The sequence below is a fragment of the Balaenoptera musculus genome, chromosome 20 (assembly GCF_009873245.2).
Source record: "Balaenoptera musculus isolate JJ_BM4_2016_0621 chromosome 20, mBalMus1.pri.v3, whole genome shotgun sequence".
In the NCBI taxonomy this organism is placed as follows: domain Eukaryota; kingdom Metazoa; phylum Chordata; class Mammalia; order Artiodactyla; family Balaenopteridae; genus Balaenoptera; species Balaenoptera musculus.
Genome location: NC_045804.1, coordinates 22,303,958 through 22,321,763, shown reverse-complemented (window position 1 = coordinate 22,321,763; position 17,806 = coordinate 22,303,958). Strand labels below are relative to the sequence as shown.

General features: G+C 48.8%; 1 protein-coding gene across 1 annotated transcript; it reads right to left on the bottom strand.

Annotated features, from left to right (window-relative positions):
• Positions 1-5,982: 5,982 nt before the first annotated feature.
• ASB16 (ankyrin repeat and SOCS box containing 16) lies at positions 5,983-14,088 on the bottom strand. The gene is made up of 5 exons (XM_036838358.1): positions 13,698-14,088; positions 11,411-11,678; positions 7,854-8,346; positions 7,217-7,330; positions 5,983-6,695 (listed from the first exon to the last, which is right to left on the bottom strand). The coding sequence occupies exons 1-5, from the start codon at positions 13,999-14,001 to the stop codon at positions 6,510-6,512; spliced, it is 1,365 nt and encodes a 454-aa protein (XP_036694253.1). The 5' UTR covers positions 14,002-14,088; the 3' UTR covers positions 5,983-6,509.
• Between the last annotated feature and the right edge of the window lie 3,718 nt (positions 14,089-17,806).

Sequence of the window (17,806 nt, the reverse complement as noted above, 5' to 3'; positions counted from 1 at the left end):
TTTTGGATTTAAAGTCTAGTGTTTTTGTTGTGATGAACACAGGAGAAGGCAGGGCATCATAGTACAGTTAAAGAAAATTTTGAAGAATGAGTACAGATTTACCAAGTGAAGTTCCAAATAGAACAGCAGGCTCGAGGGCTCTCAATAAATATTTGAGGGAATGAAAAAGCACTGAGTTGAACCACTGTTAATGCTTTTGAGAGTTTATTATATGCCAGGTACTGTGCTAAGCACTTCACATACATTTTCTCATGGAGCCCTATCAAGTACCTCATATTGTATCCACTTTACAGATTTGGAAACTGAGGCTCAGAGAGACTAAATAATTGTCCAAATTATGCAGTTAGTGGTATAGCTAAAGTTATCCAGTTCTCCCTCCCTCTCTCTCTCCCCCCTCTATGTATGTGTGCGTGTATGTATTATATATATATATATAATATATATATATAAAATATAATCTTATTGCCAATATTTGGTCCCTTACTATTTTCACTTAGCTATTACCATAAAGCATTTCACATGTTGGTGAATATTTTTGTAGCATCAGAGCACAGTTTTAAATAGCTGCTCAACAGTATTACCTTCCACGTTGCACTATACTTTTTTAAATTAATCATCTCACTTGCATAGACACTTAGATTGTTTTCAGTACTTTGTTTTTAAACCGCATTTTAATAAACATCTTTATGACAGTTATTTGTACACATCCATGATTTTTTTTTCCCCCTAGGGTAAATTCCAGGAACTGGAATTACTGGGTCAAAGGATGTTCACATTTTTAAGATTTTTGATACACGGTGCCACATTGTCCTCTAGAATGTTGTACCTATGTTCATTACCATCGGCAGTGTGAAGAGCACCCCTTACTGTTCTCTTCCCAAAAAACAGGGTAGAGGCTAGAGAGGAACAGGGAATATTTGGGGGGGGGGGGCTGCGGCTTGAGAGATGTGAGACTCCTGAAGATGTTTATAAGCCAAGAGGAAAGAGCAGAGGAGAAGGGGAGAAGTGAAGATAAATGCAATCTGAGAAGGGAATAAATGACTGAGCAGTGGCCTCTGGAGCGAGGGAGGGCTGGGCCGATATCTGGGCTTGCCCTGCAGAAGATGTGGGAAATCTGGTTTGCCCCTGCCACAGGTACCCGATCCATCCATCTGGGGTTAGGAACATACACTCCGTGTTCCCAAGGCTGCATGGACTGACTTCTACCATAATGTTTACCACACTACACGTCATTTTTTATTTTTCTGTCTTACCAAATTCTTTGAAGGCAGGAACTGTGTTTTGTTTGTTTTTATTCCAGTATTCCCAAAGTCTATCCAATGCCTGCATGCAGCGAGTACTTGATAAAAATTTATTAAATGAATGATAGATGCATTCAGAGAAGTTGGGGGAAGAGATAGGGAATTTGAGAGAGTTGTCTTCTGGCCAGAGGTGAAGTCTTTTTTTTTTTTTTTTAATTGAGATATAACTGATTTACAATATTGTATGTTTCAGGTGTACAACATAGTGACTCACAATTTTTATTTTATTATTTTTTTTATTTTTGGCTGCTTTGGGTCTTCATTGCTGGGCGCGGGCTTTGTCTAGTTGCAGTGAGCGGGGGCTACACTTCGTTGCAGTGCACAGGTTTCTCAGTGCAGTGGCTTCTCTTGTTGCGGAGCACGAGCTCTAGGCGTGCAGGCTTCAGTAGTTGCAGCACGCAGGCTCAGTAGTTGTGGCATGCGGGCTCAGTAGTTGTGGCTCACAGGGGCTCTAGAGCACAGGCTAAGCAGCTGTGGCTCGCAGGCTCTAGAGCGCAGGCTCAGTAGTTGTGGCACACGGGCTTAGTTGCTCCGCAGCATGTGGGATCTTCCCGGACCAGGGCTCGAACCCATGTCCCCTGCATTGGCAGGCGGATTCTTAACCACTGCACCAGCAGGGAAGCCCCAATTCACAATTTTTAAAGGTTATATTCCATTTATAGTTACTATAAAATATTGGCTATATCCCTGTGCTGTACAATATATCCTTGTAGCTTTTTAATTTTATACCCAGAAGTTTGTACCTCTTAATCCCCTACCCCTATCTCCCCCCTCCCGCCTCCCCTCTTCCCACTGGTGACCACTAGTTTGTTCTCTATATCTGTGAGTCTGTTTCTTTTTTGCTATATTCACTAGTTTATTTTTTAGATTCCACATATAAATGATATCATACAGTATTTGTCTTTTTCTGACTTATTTCACTAAGCATAGTACCCTCCAAGTCCATCCATGTTATTGCAAATGACAAAGTTTCATTCTTTTTTACGGCTGAATAGTATTCAATTGTATACATGTACAATTGAATATATATATCTGTACAATTGAATATTCAATTGTGTATATACACGATTGAATATATATATACACAATTGAATACTATATATATATATATATATATATATATATATATATATATATATATATATATCACATTTTCTTTATCCATTCATCTATTGATGGACAAAGGTTGCTTCCGTATCTCGGCTATTGTAAATAATGTTGCTATGAACACTGGGGTGCATGTATCCTCTTGAATTAGTGTTTTCCTTTTCTTTGGATATATACCCAGGAGTGGAATTGCTGGATCATATGGCAGTTCTATATTTAATTTTGAGGACCCTCCATACTGTTTCCCACAGCGGCAGCACCAATTTACATTCCCACCAACAGTGCACAAGGGTTCCCTTTTCTCCACACCCTCAGCAACATTTACTATTTTCATCTTTTTGATGATGGCCATTCTGACAGGTGTGAGGTGATACCTCACTGTAGTTTTGATTCACATTTCTCTGATTATTAATGATGTTGAGCATCTTTTCATGTGCCTGTTGGCCATCTGTATGTCTTCTTTGGAAAAATGTCTATTCAGGTCTTCTGCCCATTTTTTAATCAGGTTGTTTCTTTTTTTTTTTTTTGATGTTGAGTTGTATGAGCTGTTTATATATTTTGGATATTAACTCCTTATCGGTCGTAATCATTTGCAAATATTTTCTCCCATTCAGTAGCTTGTCTTTTCGTTTTGTCAATGGTTTCCTTTTCTGTGCAAAAGCTTTTAAGTTTAGTTAGCTCTCCAGAGGTGAAGTCTTAAGATAGCCATGGCAGTGAGGAAAATGGATAGAAGGGAAGAAGGAAGAATTGGCTGGGGATGAAGATATGCTTGGAATATCCTTGGAATGCTCAGCAGCTGGGATGAAGGGGTGGAAAAAGTGGAGGCTGAGTCTGACAAGGATGGGTTTTGTGAGTGTGTACAGCAAAGGACAGGATGCAGTAGAGTTAAGGGTGTTTTGAAAGAGGGGCTTTCAGGGTTAGGTTTTTGAGGGTGGAGGAATTATGAGAGGAAGAGAGAGGAAAGAAAGAAGCCTGCAGTTGAGACTATATCACTGCCCAAACCTGGTCTCTTACATATAATAACAATTTAAAATTAACAGAGGATTTTAAGGGATCTTAGCTCCCTATCTGTTTATTTTTCCTAAACTATAGAACTTGGGTATTTTTATACCTTTATGTGCAATTATGATGGCTATAGAGTGTTGAATGTATCTGTGAATCCTGGATGTTGCCTTAACTAAATGTTTATAGTAAATCCGTCCTGTAAAAAATCAAAAAGTGCTCCTTCCCTAACCACTAGATGCTATTTGTTTCATGTTTGCCTATTTGCTAGGCAAAAAGGTGTCTGTTCCTTTAATTTGCATTCATTGGATTACCAGTGAGTTTTTGCACATCTGTCATGTTCCGTCAACCACCTTGTAAATTAATAGTTTAGGCCTTTTGCCTTTTCTTCCCTTCAATTTTTTTTTTTTTTTAATTTCACAAGGATCCATGGGGACACCCCTTTGTAAAAAATTCAAATGCAGACCATAAAAAGCCCCACTGGCACAGTCCCTCTCCCCTCCCCAGAGGGGAATATTTGGGAACCTGCCTTCCAGGCCTTTTTCTATTCATCTCTAATCATGGGGCTTGGTTTTGTTTGCTGTACATGTTGTATTCCAACCTTGGTAACAGTCTTGGTAATCTTTCCAAGGCAGTACATATGCTGGTCACTTGGAATCCCTCCCCAGTTTTCTCCTGCTGTGGGTACTACCCTTTGTAAGGACTGAATTGTATTCCATAGTGTGGATTTGTTTACCATTTCCCACATGTTGAGTTGTTGCAAGCAAGGCTGGGATGAATATTCCTGTGTGTACCAGCCTTTTGTGTAACTGGGGAGCAATTTAAGGGCACTGCTCCATTGCCCACTGAAGAGGCAATTTCCTTTCTGACCCACAGGATGAGCAAGAACTTATGTCTCCATATCTTCACAGGCACTGCATATTATCAATCTTTAAAATGTCCCCTGGGAATTCCCTGGCAGTCCAGTGTTTAGGACTCAGTGCTTTCACTGCGGTGGCCCGGGTTCAATCCCTGGTCAGGGAACTAAGATCCTGCAAGCCACGAAAAAAGTCCCCCAATCTAGTAGGAGAATTATATCTTACTGTTGTTTTAATTTGCATTTCCCTAATTACTGGTGAGGTTGAGCATGACCATTCATTGCTTTGACAGATATTTGAGTGTCCACTCTCTGCAAGGCATTGTACAAGCACCAAGTCAGCGATGGTGAATAAAACAGACGTCATTCCTGCCCTTACAAATCAAGAAAATGAAATCTTTTAGTGGCAGATACTTTTTTCAACATTTTGCCTTTTACTTGTGTTTTTGATTTGGTGCTTTTATAACCAAATTTAAATTTTTTCTGTATCGAGACCGATGAGTCTTTTCTTTTATGCTTTTATCCTGGAAAATCTTCTCTTATCCCAAAATCAGATACATAATCACATGCATCTTTGGGGTTTTCTTTAAGCAGGTATTTGTCATTGTAAATATAACAGAAAAGGCCATGCTCGCTAGGGTCTGCCTGCTGTAAAGGTGGGGACAGCAGCTCGACATCCTCCCCTGAGAGTGAGGCTCCTGGCTTGGCCCCAAGACTAGAGAGGATTTCCCTCTCTTCTCTCGGGCTTTTTGGATCTGTGAAATTAAAGCAAAAATTTCACCTAGAAAGGAGATGGTGCTGCTCTGCATAACGAGGTAAAAGACTGTCTTCATGTTGGTGAAAGGAAATACCCGCAGATACAACTTTCCACAGAGGAGGGGAGGCTGGGCAACAACTGCAGGAGGCCGACCCAGGACTCCTGATCCACCTCTACCGTGTGACTCCAAGTGGTAATGACAGTGGAGAGCCCAGGGTCCCTCACCTCAGCAAAGGGACAGGAGAACAGGCTTCTGGGAGCCACCTCCTCCAGGGGGTACTACAAGCTCAGGGTCAGGGAGAGTTCCTGTGTTGTTCTTATACTCTTTCTCCTATCACAGAAGTAACAACTGCTCCGTGCAGAAAACCTGGGAACCACAGAGGAGTACAAAGAGGAGGAATAAACGTGGAGTGATAGGTATCTCAGCCACATGTCAACCTAACAGTCACACTTTGGTTCTGTGCACAAATCATTTATTTGCGTTCATAAGAACTGGCTTGGCCTAAAAAGCTTCCTCTTAATGATGAATGGTGGTACTTTTGACTCTGGGACCAGGGGAGGAAGTGAGAGGGAAAGAAGGGAAAGCTGGTGGCTGGTCCTCCTGTCACAGACCCTCAAAGACCATGAGTGCGGTGACCACAGTTTAAGACAGCGTGCATCACTGAGGGGTGAGGAACAAGCACTCAGTGCAGAGAAGGCTCTGCGGAGAGAGGGCTATTAGGCCAAGTCTTGAGGATCAAGTCAGCTTCAACCAGGGCAAAAAAATGTGGGAAGGGTAGACCAAGCAGAGGGAACAGCACATGCAGATGCCTGGAAGCAAAGGGGAGCAGGTCATATCCAGCAACCGGTAACTAGTTTGCTAAGGCTGAGTTACAGGAGCCTTAGAAGGGAGAAGGAGGATCAGGAGGCCAGAGGGCTTGGCGCAGGCAGGGGCTAGAAGGTTTGTCTGCCTTGTTAAGTTTTTATTTTAGCCTGAAGGTGGTGTGGAGCCACTGAAGGGCATGATCAGAGTTCTGATTCCCAAAGATCGTTCCAACATCCTTGCAGGGCATGGGTTTCAAGACCAGTCGGTGAAGTCCTCCCTTGAAGTGACAAAAGCAGCACAGGCATTGGCAATACAGCTAGAGGCAGAGTCTGTCGCTCTTTGGGAGTCTGAACAGGTACATGGGTGGCAGGGGAGAGGGGACAACAAGGATCACTTCCTCCTGGCTTGGGGCCTGCTTGGATGGAGGGGCCATCATCCGCTTAGGCAAGGGAGGAGGATGCGGGCAAAGGCTGAGTCTGCAGACCTTCCCATGGGAGAGAGGAGCTGAAGTTCAGGTCGAGCTGGAGGTCAGCAGGTGGTTCAGGAAGCCAGTAGAGGGATGAGCTGGCCCCAGAGGACATGCAGAGTGTGGATAAGAAGCCAGGGACTGGTCCTCCAGGGTTGGGGGGGACAGCTGATGGAGGGGGCAGGCCAAGCTCTGGGAGCAGCTGGGCACGGGGCTCACTGGATACACCCCGCCACACGCAGCAGCAGGTAGTCCCTGAGGAGCGGGGGCAGGGGGAGGCGGGCGGCAGCCTGTCGGCAGCGGCTACCCAGCTGAGCACGTATGGCCAGCCGGGCCAGGTGCTGCAGCCGCCTCGGCTGATTCACCATGGACAGGGCCGAGCTGTAGAAGGCTTCGTGCTCCTAGATTGGGAGTGGAACAGGGTCAGATGGCCCAACGCCCTGACTTTGCCCTTCCATCTGGGGGTGACCTAGTGGTGGGGCCCTGGGATTTTGCAACCTGCACCCACCTGGGCGTTTGGCTCATCTTGAAGGACTCAGATTCAGAAGCAAAGGCTCTGCAGGGGTCATGGGAGCTGGGACCACACTGCAGAGCAGGGTCTCAGCCATGTCTGCACCCACCCCCACTCCCAAGATACTGGCACAGTGCCCACTCAGTCAGAGATGCCTGATAAATGTCTATACTGATGCAGGTAAGAGAGAGGCTAGAGAGTTGTGTGCAATTAAAGGTTGTTCTGAGCTTCCGGGGGCAGAGGTACCCTGGAACACAGAGGTTTCACTCTGCCCATCCTCCTCCGGCCCAGGGTCCCTCTTGCTCCCGCCTCCAGGAAGCCCACCCTGGAGGGACAGGCCTGGGGCTCATCCTTCCTCTCTATCTCCCCCAGAGCCCAGGAGAAGGGGCTGTGCTCGTGGGGCGGACTTACCTGCCACAGCTCTGGAAGCACTGTCTCAACCCAGGTATCACAGGATGGGACACAAGGGTAGGCATTAAGCAGGACTTCCAGGGCTCGAGGGAAGTTGGCACAGTGTCTCAGCATCTAGAAATCAAAAGAGAGTCTCAGACTAGAAAACAAAAGAGGGTCTCAGGGGTACCATGCCTCTACCAACTAGCCTGGGCCAAAGCCCCACTCACATCCAAATCTGTTCTTTTTTTGCCCGCCCGCGTGCCATGCAGGATCTTAGTTCCCCGACCAGGAATCGAACCCGTGCCCCCTGCAGTGGAAGCGCAGCGTCTTAACCACTGGACTCCCAGGGAAGTCCCACATCCAAATTTGAGAGGCCAAGATCTGAGTCCCTCCTCATCCTTTTCTAGCCTCAGTTTACCCCACCTTCAAGTGTGCTCCAACCTCTTGGCCCCAGCCAGTTTCCTTGGGGGCTCTTTTTCTCCCTTAGACACCCTCTCCCATAGCCCTCACTGGTGCTTCCCAAGACGGGGACAGATCTCTGGCCCAGAGGGCGGGATCTCTGTCTCTTGGCCTCTCTTCCCGGAGGCTGGGCAATTCCAGCTCCAGGCATCCCCCGCCCGTCAGGAGCCTTCTTTCACAGGCCCTCCCTGCGCACCTCAGGGCGCACAGGCTGGGCCCCGTAGTCCAGCAGCGCAGCAAAGAGGATCTCGGGCTCCCAGTTGGGGGCGTCCTGGACGGCCTGCAGCGCGCAGTCCATGGGCGTGTGGCCCGCCCCGTTGGGAACTGCAGCGCAGGCCCCGTGGTGCAGCAGCAGCTCGGCCAGGCCCCCGCAGCCGTTGGCACAGGCGTTGTGCAGCGGCGTGTGGCGCTTGCGCCCTGCCGCCCGGGCATCTGCCCCGGCTTCCAGGAGCCGGCGCGCGGCGGCCTGGTGCCGCCGCCGGCTGCCCGGGCCCTCGGCGCCCGCGCACGCCGCGTTCAGGGCCGTCTCGCCCTGGCTGGTGCGCAGGTTCACGTCGGCGCCGTGCTCCAGGTAGAGAGCCACGTGCTGCTCCAGGCCTCGTGCCGCCGCCACGTGCAGGGGCGTCACCTCGCTGTCCTGCACCGCCAAGTTCACGGTTGCTCCCGCCTCCAGCAGCTGCTTGGCGCACCTGGAGGCAGGGTACAAGGCCCCTGAGACAAATCCTGAGGGACCAGGCCTGGCCTGGTAACCCCTCAGCTTGCTGTCATCCCTGACCCCTTCTTCCCACCTCTCTTGGCTCAAGCGAGCCTGGCGCCCATCGCCAGACTCACAGAAGCCCCATGACAGACAGCAGAGCTGGAAGGCCCATCCAAGTCACTGGGAACATTTCAGTTTTCAACCCAGAAAGGTGGTGGTGCAGCGCAGGACATACAGCTAGTTAGTGACTGCGGAGGAATTAATATTCACTGCCTCAGACCGTCCCTCCCAGAGTCTAACCTGACTCCCCCATCAGATAGGGACCCCAAGGCCTTGTTCTGAATCACTTGTCAGTGGTCTCCTAACATTTTGATAGCACAAAAAGATTTGAAAACCCACTCATGTGTACACTGTGAAGCATGGAAAATTGAGGAGTATGACCCCCAAAGAAAACAGAAATAGAAGTCCTAATTAGTAAAAAAAAAAAAAGTCCTAATTAGTATTTTCTTCCTGTCTCCAAACATGAAGACCACCTTTCTCAGCCAGCCACACCCACTCCAGCAAAGGAAGGCACTTGGGTCCCGCTTACTTCACTTTCCCCTGGAGGAAACAAACAAAACCAAACAACAAAAACCAGATTTTAGGGAGCACGTGTTTCGCAGGTGTTTCATAGGTCAGAACGCTGTTGAGGCAAACATGCATCACTAACCACCTCGGGGTAAACCAAACACGCTGCAAACTAAACTAACGATGGCACTAAACTAACAGTAATTTTAAAAGCCAGAACGGTAGCCACTGGAAACTCAGGGGCAGATCCATCAACCCCAACGAAACCCTGATGAAAAAGTATCCTTCCCCAAAATGGCCAGGGTTCCAGCTCCCTTCAGCGCGCATGTCTGGTAGGCGCTTTGCTCAGTGGCCAAGCTTTGAGTAGCAGCCAGCCAGCCACAAACTACTTAATTTATTTCCTCGGTAAGTTCTAATCATAGGCTAATTCTGTTTCTATATACTAAATTTAAATAACTCCAAGAAGCTCGCTCAGTAGGGTTCCAGTAAGCGAAACCATTCTCAGTTCACTTAAAAGGATCAAGTGTGCTGGAAGGTGCACCACATGCCCATAAGACCTCAAGAAAGGACTGGAAATTTTGGATCATTTCTGGGTCCATCACTGATCTAGATCTACATGGGTAGATGTTCCCAGCACGTGGGCTGTGGAATGCCTTTCAGGAACCCTTGATTCCTTGCCCCCGCCAGCCTTGTCTGTGGATCTGACTTGTGGAAGTGCAAATACCTTCATGTAGGGGGTGGCCAAGAAACTGTTGACCTTAAAAAGGTGGGAAGAGGAAGTGTGCCTCATACTAAGATTGGGAAACACTGGGCTAGATCTTTCTTGATGCTTACCTCAAAATAGCTAGGAATGTGGCTGCAGAGAGTTTCCAGGGAATAGGAGACTGCAGTTGGGACAGGGTTTTCCCAGAAAGCAACAGGGCTTCTGCCTACCGGGCTTAGCTGATGTGACCTTGGTCAAGTCAATAAACCTTTCTGAGTCTCAGTTTTATCACCATAGAATGAGACCTGTCTCAGGATAGAAAGCCCAGAGATAAACCCATGTACCTATGGTCAACTAATCTATGACAAAGGAGGCAAGGGTATACAATGGAGAAAAGACAGTCTCTTCAATAAGTGGTGCTGGGAAAACTGGACAGCTACTTGTAAAAGAGTGAAATTAGAACACTCCCTAACACCATGCACAAAAATAAACTTAAAATGGATTAGAGACCTAAATGTAAGACCGGACACTATAAAACTCTTAGAGGAAAACATAGGAAGAACGCTCTTTGACATAAATCACAGCAAGATCTTTTTTGATCCACCTCCTAGAGTAATGGAAATAAAAACAAAAATAAACAAATGGGACCTAATGAAACTTAAAAGCTTTTGCAAAGCAAAGGAAACTACAAAGACAAAAAGACAACCCTCAGAATGGGAGAAAATATTTGCAAACGAATCAATGCACAAAGGATTAATCGCCAAAATATATAAACAGCTCATGCAGCTCAATATTAAAAAAACAAACAACCCAATCAAAAAATGAGCAGAAGACCTAAATAGACATTTCTCCAAAGAAGACATACAGATGGCCAAGAAGCACATGAAAAGCTGCTCAACATCACTAACTATTAGAGAAATGCAAATCAAAACTACAGTGAGGTATCACCTCACACCGGTTAGAATGGGCATCATCAGAAAATCTACAAACAACAAATGCTGGAGAGGGTCTGGAGAAAAGGGAACCCTCTTGCACTGTTGGTGGGAATGTAAATTGATACAGCCACTATGGAGAACAGTATGGAGGTTCCTTAAAAAACTAAAAATAGAATTACCATGTGACCCAGCAATCCCACTACTGGGCATATACCCAGAGAAAACCATAATTCAAAAAGACACATGCACCTCAATGTTCATTGCTGTGCTATTTACAATAGCCAGGTCATGGAATCAACCTAAATGCCCACTGACAGACGAATGGATAAAGATGTGGTACATATATACAATGGAATATTACTCAGCCATAAAAAGGAACGAAATTGGGTCATTTGTAGAGACGTGGATGGATCTAGAGACTGTCATACAGAGTGAAGTAAGTCAGAAAGAGAAAAACAAATATCGTATATTAATGCATATATGTGGAACCTAGAAAAATGGTACAGATGAACCAGTCTGCAGGGCAGAAATCGAGACACAGATGTAGAGAACAAACGTATGGACACCAAGGGGGGAAAGTGGCTGGGGGGTGGGGGTGGGGGTGGGGGTGGGGGTGGTGGGATGAACTGGGATATTGGGACTGACATATATACACTAATATGTAGAAAATAGATAACTAATAAGAAACTGCAGTATAAAAAATAATTAAAATAAAATTCAAAGAAAAAAAAAAGAATGAGACCTGTCTCCCATGATGTTGTGAGGACATGTGCTTCTGGCATGTGAGCTGGAGACACACACACATACACACACACCCCCTCCCCAAACCATCTCAGCCCCTGGGCACCTACTGTAAGGACTCAGGGATTGTGCAGAGGTGCAAAGGGGTCGTGCCTTCCTCAGACAACACATTGACCTTGGCGCCGAAGGTCAGCAGCAACCGCACACAGTCGGACTGGGCCCGGGCACAGGCCTCGTGCAAGGCGGCCCGGCCCCCGACCCGGGCGTCCAGCTCAGCTCCCTGCTGGATCAGGTAGCGGGCGCAGTCGGTGTAGCCTCGGGCAGCAGCGATGGTGAGGGGTGCCGTATGCTTGGCTTTGGGGGTCAGCACCCAGAACCCTGGGGGGAGCAGGCAGTGTTAAGGGGGGTGGGTATGAGGCTGGCAGGCAGGGCAGGCTGTCATGTACGACTGACGCTGCCCTGCCCTCTGTACGCCTGGCTGAGCACAAACCCTGTGCTCCTCTGTACCTGTGGAGAGGCGCTTGCTCAAGCCCCCAGCTGAGAGTGTAAATTGGAACAGCCTTTTAGAACAGTTTGTCAGTCTATAACAAAACGTAATACGTGGGTCATAGGAAAAACATTTAATTGCTCTTTTTTTTTTTTTGGCCACACCGAGAGGCTTGTGGGATCTTAGCTCCTCCACCAGGGATCGAACGCTGGCCCCGGCAGTGAGAGCGCCGAGTCCCAGCCACTGGACTGCCAGGGAATTCCCTTAATTGCTCTTTAAAACCACAAGGGCAGCTAAGGAGGGTGAATCCTGTTAGGGAGACCTCTGGGTCTTTGAGCTGCTGGTGGAGTCCTTGGCTCTTTTTGTTAACTTGGGCACTCTGGTGTTGGGGAGGGGAGGGAGTTACACACAGGAGGGCCTGGAACTGACTCAGGGAGTGGCCAGAGCAGAGCTGAAGAAGTCCTAGGACGCTCCTGGGGTGGGGAGGGTGGCATGGAAATGGGGGGAAGGGCGGAGAGGGAGGATAAGAGATGGAGGTAGAGAAAAGGAGAGTGGGAAGAGGGGTCGATCATGGGACTGGTGTTGGATCCGAATTGTAGAAATAGCCAAGGTCTTGTTCGAAGGACACAGATGGCTAATATCCTGCTGTCAGTTGTTTGCATTGTAGCTAAGTAAATCCCTGGGCTTCCTAAATCTTGGGTAAAGCATGTTTTGTTTTTTATTAGGATTGAAATTAAGGCCAAGTTCCATTTGGGAGATGGAGATGGTGGACATTCTGGAAGAGGAGACCAGGGTGCCCTGGGTGGGGTCACATTACTAACAGTTGAAGGACTTTGGCCTGGTGGTGACTGTGAGAGCATAAGCTCTCCAAGGATTTTGAACCCCCATATCCATGGGTGGGGTTTGAGGCAATCTCCTGTCAATCTTTTTTTTGGGGGGGGGTTTCTTTTCTCCTGCCTAAGAACAGGGCAATCATTTGGTTTACATAGACAAACCTTCTGGTCAGAATAGATCCTAAGGAAGATCATCCAACAAGTACACAAAGATGTTGGTCATACTGTTATTTAAAATAGTTTTCTTTAAAAAATAAACCTAGGCACTTCCCTGGTGGTCCAGGGGGTAAGACTCCACGCTACCAATGCAGGGGGCCTGGGTTCGATCCCTCGTTGGGGAACTAGATCCTGCACGCATGCCACAACTAAGAGTTCGGATGCCTCAGCTAAGAAGCCCGCATGCCGAAACTAAGATCCGGTGCAGCCTAAATAGATAAATAATAAATAAATAAATATTTTTTACAATAAATAAATAAAACAAAAAGGAAGCCTAATCTAACCAATCTATTTGGGGGCTAGTTATATAAATCATGGCACACCCATACAATAGAATTTATGCACCTATTTAAATTATTACGTGGGGAATTCCCTGGCGGTTCAGTGGTTAGGACTCTGAGCGTCCAGTGCCAAGGGCCCAGGTTCAATCCCTGGTTGGGGAACTAAGATCCCGCAAGCCGCACGGCATGGCCAAAAAAAAAAAAAAATCATGTGGACTTATGGTTATTGACATAGAAAGATGTTACATGAAAAAAACAGGCTATAAATAGCATCTGGAGTATAATTTCATTCTATGAAAGAAAAAATATTCACACGTGGATATACATCCAGAGATACAATTGCATTCGAATGTAACTGTGTTCCTGTGTAAGTCATATAACATGTTACTATAACTTTAATTCTGAAAAGACATACAAACCACTAACTATGCCTCATCTCTGTTTAGGAGGGAGCTAGAATCGGCAGTGGGAAGGGATGGTCTAGTCTATGGTCTGGAGGGGGGCGATGGGGCCCAGGCTCCCTCCCCACCCTCCCCTCCTCCCTCTCCCTCCTCTTCTGCCCCCACCGCGTGCTCCCTACCCTGTTCAGCTGACCAGGCCAGCTGGTTGCTCACAGTCTCCACAATCATGTTGGCAGCGTCTTCATCTTGGAACAGGGCTTGGATCTGTTGCAGGTCACCGGAGAACAGGGCATTGTGCACAGCTGGGTCCCGGCAGGAGCGGCGCGGCCTAGTGAGTTGGGCCCGGGAACTTGGGGGGCACCTTTGGCTCTGGCACTGCTGGGCTGCAGCCCGCCGCCGCCGGTCCTCCCATTCCAGCCACTCCCGCTGCAGGCGGAGAGAGCGCAGGGTGGAGGAGGTGAAGGGGAAGGTTTCCCCTGCCATGGGGAGGGATCCAGGGGTCTGGGCAGCGGCAGCTGGGCAGAGCAGGTTCCCTCAGCCCGACTGCCACCCTTGCTCTGAGGAGCCACCCTGCCCCCAACCCGTGACCCAGAGAAAGGAGCAGCTGAGGCTATAAATAGGCCCTTTGCTGTTCTGGTAAACACAGTTTGCCCAGAGTCATGATCTTGGTGCAGAGAAAGTGTTGGGTCAACCCCCAGCCCGCGGCTAGGGACAGCCCCTGCCCCTGCAGATACCCTCCAACTGGGGAGCCGGCCCTCAGCTGAGCTCCAGGTCTGCATCCTCCCACTTCTCTGGAGTGAGCATCTTGGGTTGGCAGGGTCCGAGGTGAGTGAAACAGTCAATCAGGGAAATGGACAAGACAGGGAGGGAGAGCCAGAATCCCCAGGTCTCTCTGATGTTGGCTGGAGGGCAGACCCCTGCCCAGGAAATCAGGGCAGGTCAAGTCAGAGTTTGAACACCTCTTCTTGGCATCTGCACTAACAGCAATAACTCTGCACATATAGGCACAGGGCTTAACGTACTTAAATCACTTTTATATCCATCTTTACTCAGGTGACCATACATATTTTCTGGCTTGCCCAGGTAAACAGCAAGCTTGATTTTGACAATAAATTATACGATCCGGCTAATTATCACAGTTTGAACACCTCTGAGATGGGCGGTCTTATTTCTGTTTTACTGATGAGGAACTTAAGGCTTAGCAAGGTGAGACCACTTGCTCAAGGTCACAGCTCGTGAAGGGGGAGCCAGACTAGGACCACAGTGGGTCTGACTCCGTAGATGGTGCACCTTGGTGAGAGAGCCTCTCCCCACCTTCCAAGCAGGACAGCATGGTCCCTAACACTGCCTTCAATGAGTCTTGGCTAGGGTTTTTTTTTTTTTCCCCCGCAGCTCCTAAAAGGGCTTACATGCCTGCCTGAGGAGGACCAAGGGCTTGACCTCCCAACTCTGGGGTCCAAGGAGACCTTCAAGCCACAAACCCACTCAAAGTGGCTGTGCTTCCAGGAGCCTCTAGGGGGAAGAATGAGGCCGTGAAACAGCACTAAGTGCTGGCTGCTGAGCAGTGAAGGGGAGGGCAGGAGGGAGGTCAGCCCTGGCCCCAGAAGCTCTCCTCAGCCAGTGGGTGGTGGCGGGCAGCCCCTTGGCCCCTCAGGGTCCGCCTGTCCCCATCCCGCCCTGGCTGCAGGCCATGGCTGCCCCGGTCCACACACACACATACACACACACTTTCCAGCTCCCATTCTCCCATTTTCAGTTACTATCTCAAGGCCTTTAACCTGGACCAGCCCTGCCTCCTACCTGGTGTTCCCTCCTCTGGCCACAACCCCTCTGCTCCACTGCCCAAAGGGAAGGATCTATCTAAACAGTTCATTTCCTAGCTTGAAAACGTCTGCTGACTTCCAAGCCCTGCCCTTTCCACTAACCCCCATGCCCTGGCTTGGCCTCACATCAGGCAGCTGTTCCCTCACGGATCCTCGCCTTTCCCTGCCGTTCCCTCTGCTTGGAATTCCCTTCTGACTCATCTCTCAAAGTCCACCTCAAAGGTCACCTGCGGTGAGAGACACCTGCTCAGGTCTCCCACCCCTGCGGTTCCAGCCACTCCCCAATCCGTGCTCCTGGAGGATCTCACGTGTGCTTTGTCAAGCCCGTCCCCATGTACCGTGGACCACAACCTGCTGCGCTGGATATGGGCTCCAGAGCAGGACCTGAATGGATTCAGTTGGGGTTCTGGTACCCAGCAGGGCCTGGCACACAGTAGATTTTGTCGTGGTGTTGAGGAGCCCTTGGCTTGTCGCGGGCCGGCCTCTTATGTGTAGCACGTTGACTGAGGGCCCCTGTTCTCCGCTGGAGCAGACACTCATCTGCCTGCCCAAGTGGGTGGCAGCAGCCTGGGCTGTTTCCAGCTCTGCCCTTACCCTGCTGTTCACCCACTCTGGCCCCAGCCTCTTGGTGGTATTCCAGGGTGCGGGATCCCAGAGGAGGAATGAGATCACGCCCAGCGAGGGCTTGGAGATCCTCAGAGAAAGGCGCCTCTATCCTCAGAGAATGGCACCCATTCGATGTTTTAATTGCCCTGCCAACAGCCCAGCTGAGCACCCACAGCTGGGTTCCCAGGGTTGGGAGCTGGCAAAGTGGGATGGGGCCAAGAGGGGCCTTCTCCCGAGGCTCTCAGTAGTCATGGTCAGCGGGGCCTGAGGCTGTTCTGACCTCCCCAGCCTCTCTGCAGCCTTCTTGTTACAGGCCTGAAGGTGCTCTGACTACAGATCAGTCCTCAGAGCTACCATATGTTCTGTCCCCTGTCCTTAGCCTTAACTTCCTGAGGGCAGAAAAACTATCCTCAGCATTAACTTCCTGAGGCCTTTACTTCAACCCACACATGAACCCACAGGGAGCCCAGTTTTACTGGCAGGAACAGTGCCAGGCAACTGGATACCCAGCCTGCCTTCTGGGAGCTCAGAGCCTGTGGGGGGATGAAGCACACAAGAAACCAGGGCATCTGTCAGGATTGCGAGCAGCAGAGACCAGAGCTCAAAGGGGCTGAGTGAGGATGGGCACCGCAGGCCAGGGGCACGGGTGGTTTAGGTGCAGGAAGACCACCCGGCATAGATGGGCTCTGGCCCAGATCTAAGCTACAGAGGCAGAGCTGGGGAGTTAGCAGCACAGGGAAGAGAAAGAAGTGCGTGGTGTGCTCAGGGAGGAAGACCAAGTGAGGGTGTGAAAGGGCAGTGCTGGTGAATTAGCCCCTTCTTGTTCCTGGGCTTGGGCCACAAAAGCCTTCTAGAACGGAGCCCCACTGCCACCAGCAGCCAGCTGAACATGGCGTTCCTAAAGCACTTGCTCACTTCAGCTTTGAGACTGGGATCCGTGGGATCAGCTTTTCTTTGGAAAAAGGGAGACTAACACCTTCTCCCAGAGCCGTACCAAGCCCATTGGAGGCCCTGACTCACAGCTGCCTGGTGACGGCTGAGGCAGAGGCAGGTGAGGCTGGCCATCAAACTGGGGTCTTTAACCCACACCCCCTCAACCATGTGTTGAGAGAATCTTCCTTTCCTCCCTTCATTCCAGAAGGGAAAACAAGGTTGGTTGGCAACTTGGTATAATTAGACCTTTTACACCCCACCCATGACCCTTGTCCAATTCTTGCCTGAAAAGTGGTACAGAGAAGCTACAGTGGTGAAGAGTTGCTTGGCAACAAAATTAATAAAGTAGTAGTAGACTCTAAGCCAAAGTATAAAATAAATATCCATGAGTCCACACGGATATAAATGGGTGGTTGAGCGAAAAATAAGGGAAAACAGACCAATCTCCCATGCAGAAGAATTCCAAATAATCCATGTAGATATTCTGCCCTTAAGAAGGTAGAACGTAACTCCTCATTCCTTAAGTGTGGGCAGCAGAGTGAATTCCTTCCAAAGGGTATCGTGCGTAAAGGGAGAAAAAGAGTAACTTGACAGTGGAGAAATCTGGCAAATCTGACAAACCCTACTTCGGCCAGGTGATCAATGTCAACACCAACCCTTGATATGATGTGATGAGAAAAGCACCTTACCTCTGAGGTCTTCCTCCCTCAAACACATAACCCCAGTCTAATCATGAAGGCACACCAGACAAATTCCCATAGAGGGACATCCGACAACATGCCGGACCTGCGCTCCTCGAAGCTGTCAAGGTCATTAAGAAACAAGGAAAGTTGGAGAAACTACCACAGCCAAGAAGAACCTAAAGGGACACGATGACTAAATGTAACGTGAGATCCTGGAAGAGAAAAAAGGACATCAGGGGAAAA

Coding starts and splice junctions, on each gene's coding strand:
- ASB16 (XM_036838358.1), bottom strand. CDS start 14,001: ATGGCAGGGGAAACCTTCCCCTTCACCTCCTCCACCCTGCGCTCTCTC. Junction 7,331..7,853: donor CCCAGCCTGTGCGCCCTGAG/GTGCGCAGGGAG, acceptor TTTGATTTCTAG/ATGCTGAGACACTGTGCCAA. Junction 6,696..7,216: donor TGCTTCCAGAGCTGTGGCAG/GTAAGTCCGCCC, acceptor CTCCCAATCTAG/GAGCACGAAGCCTTCTACAG.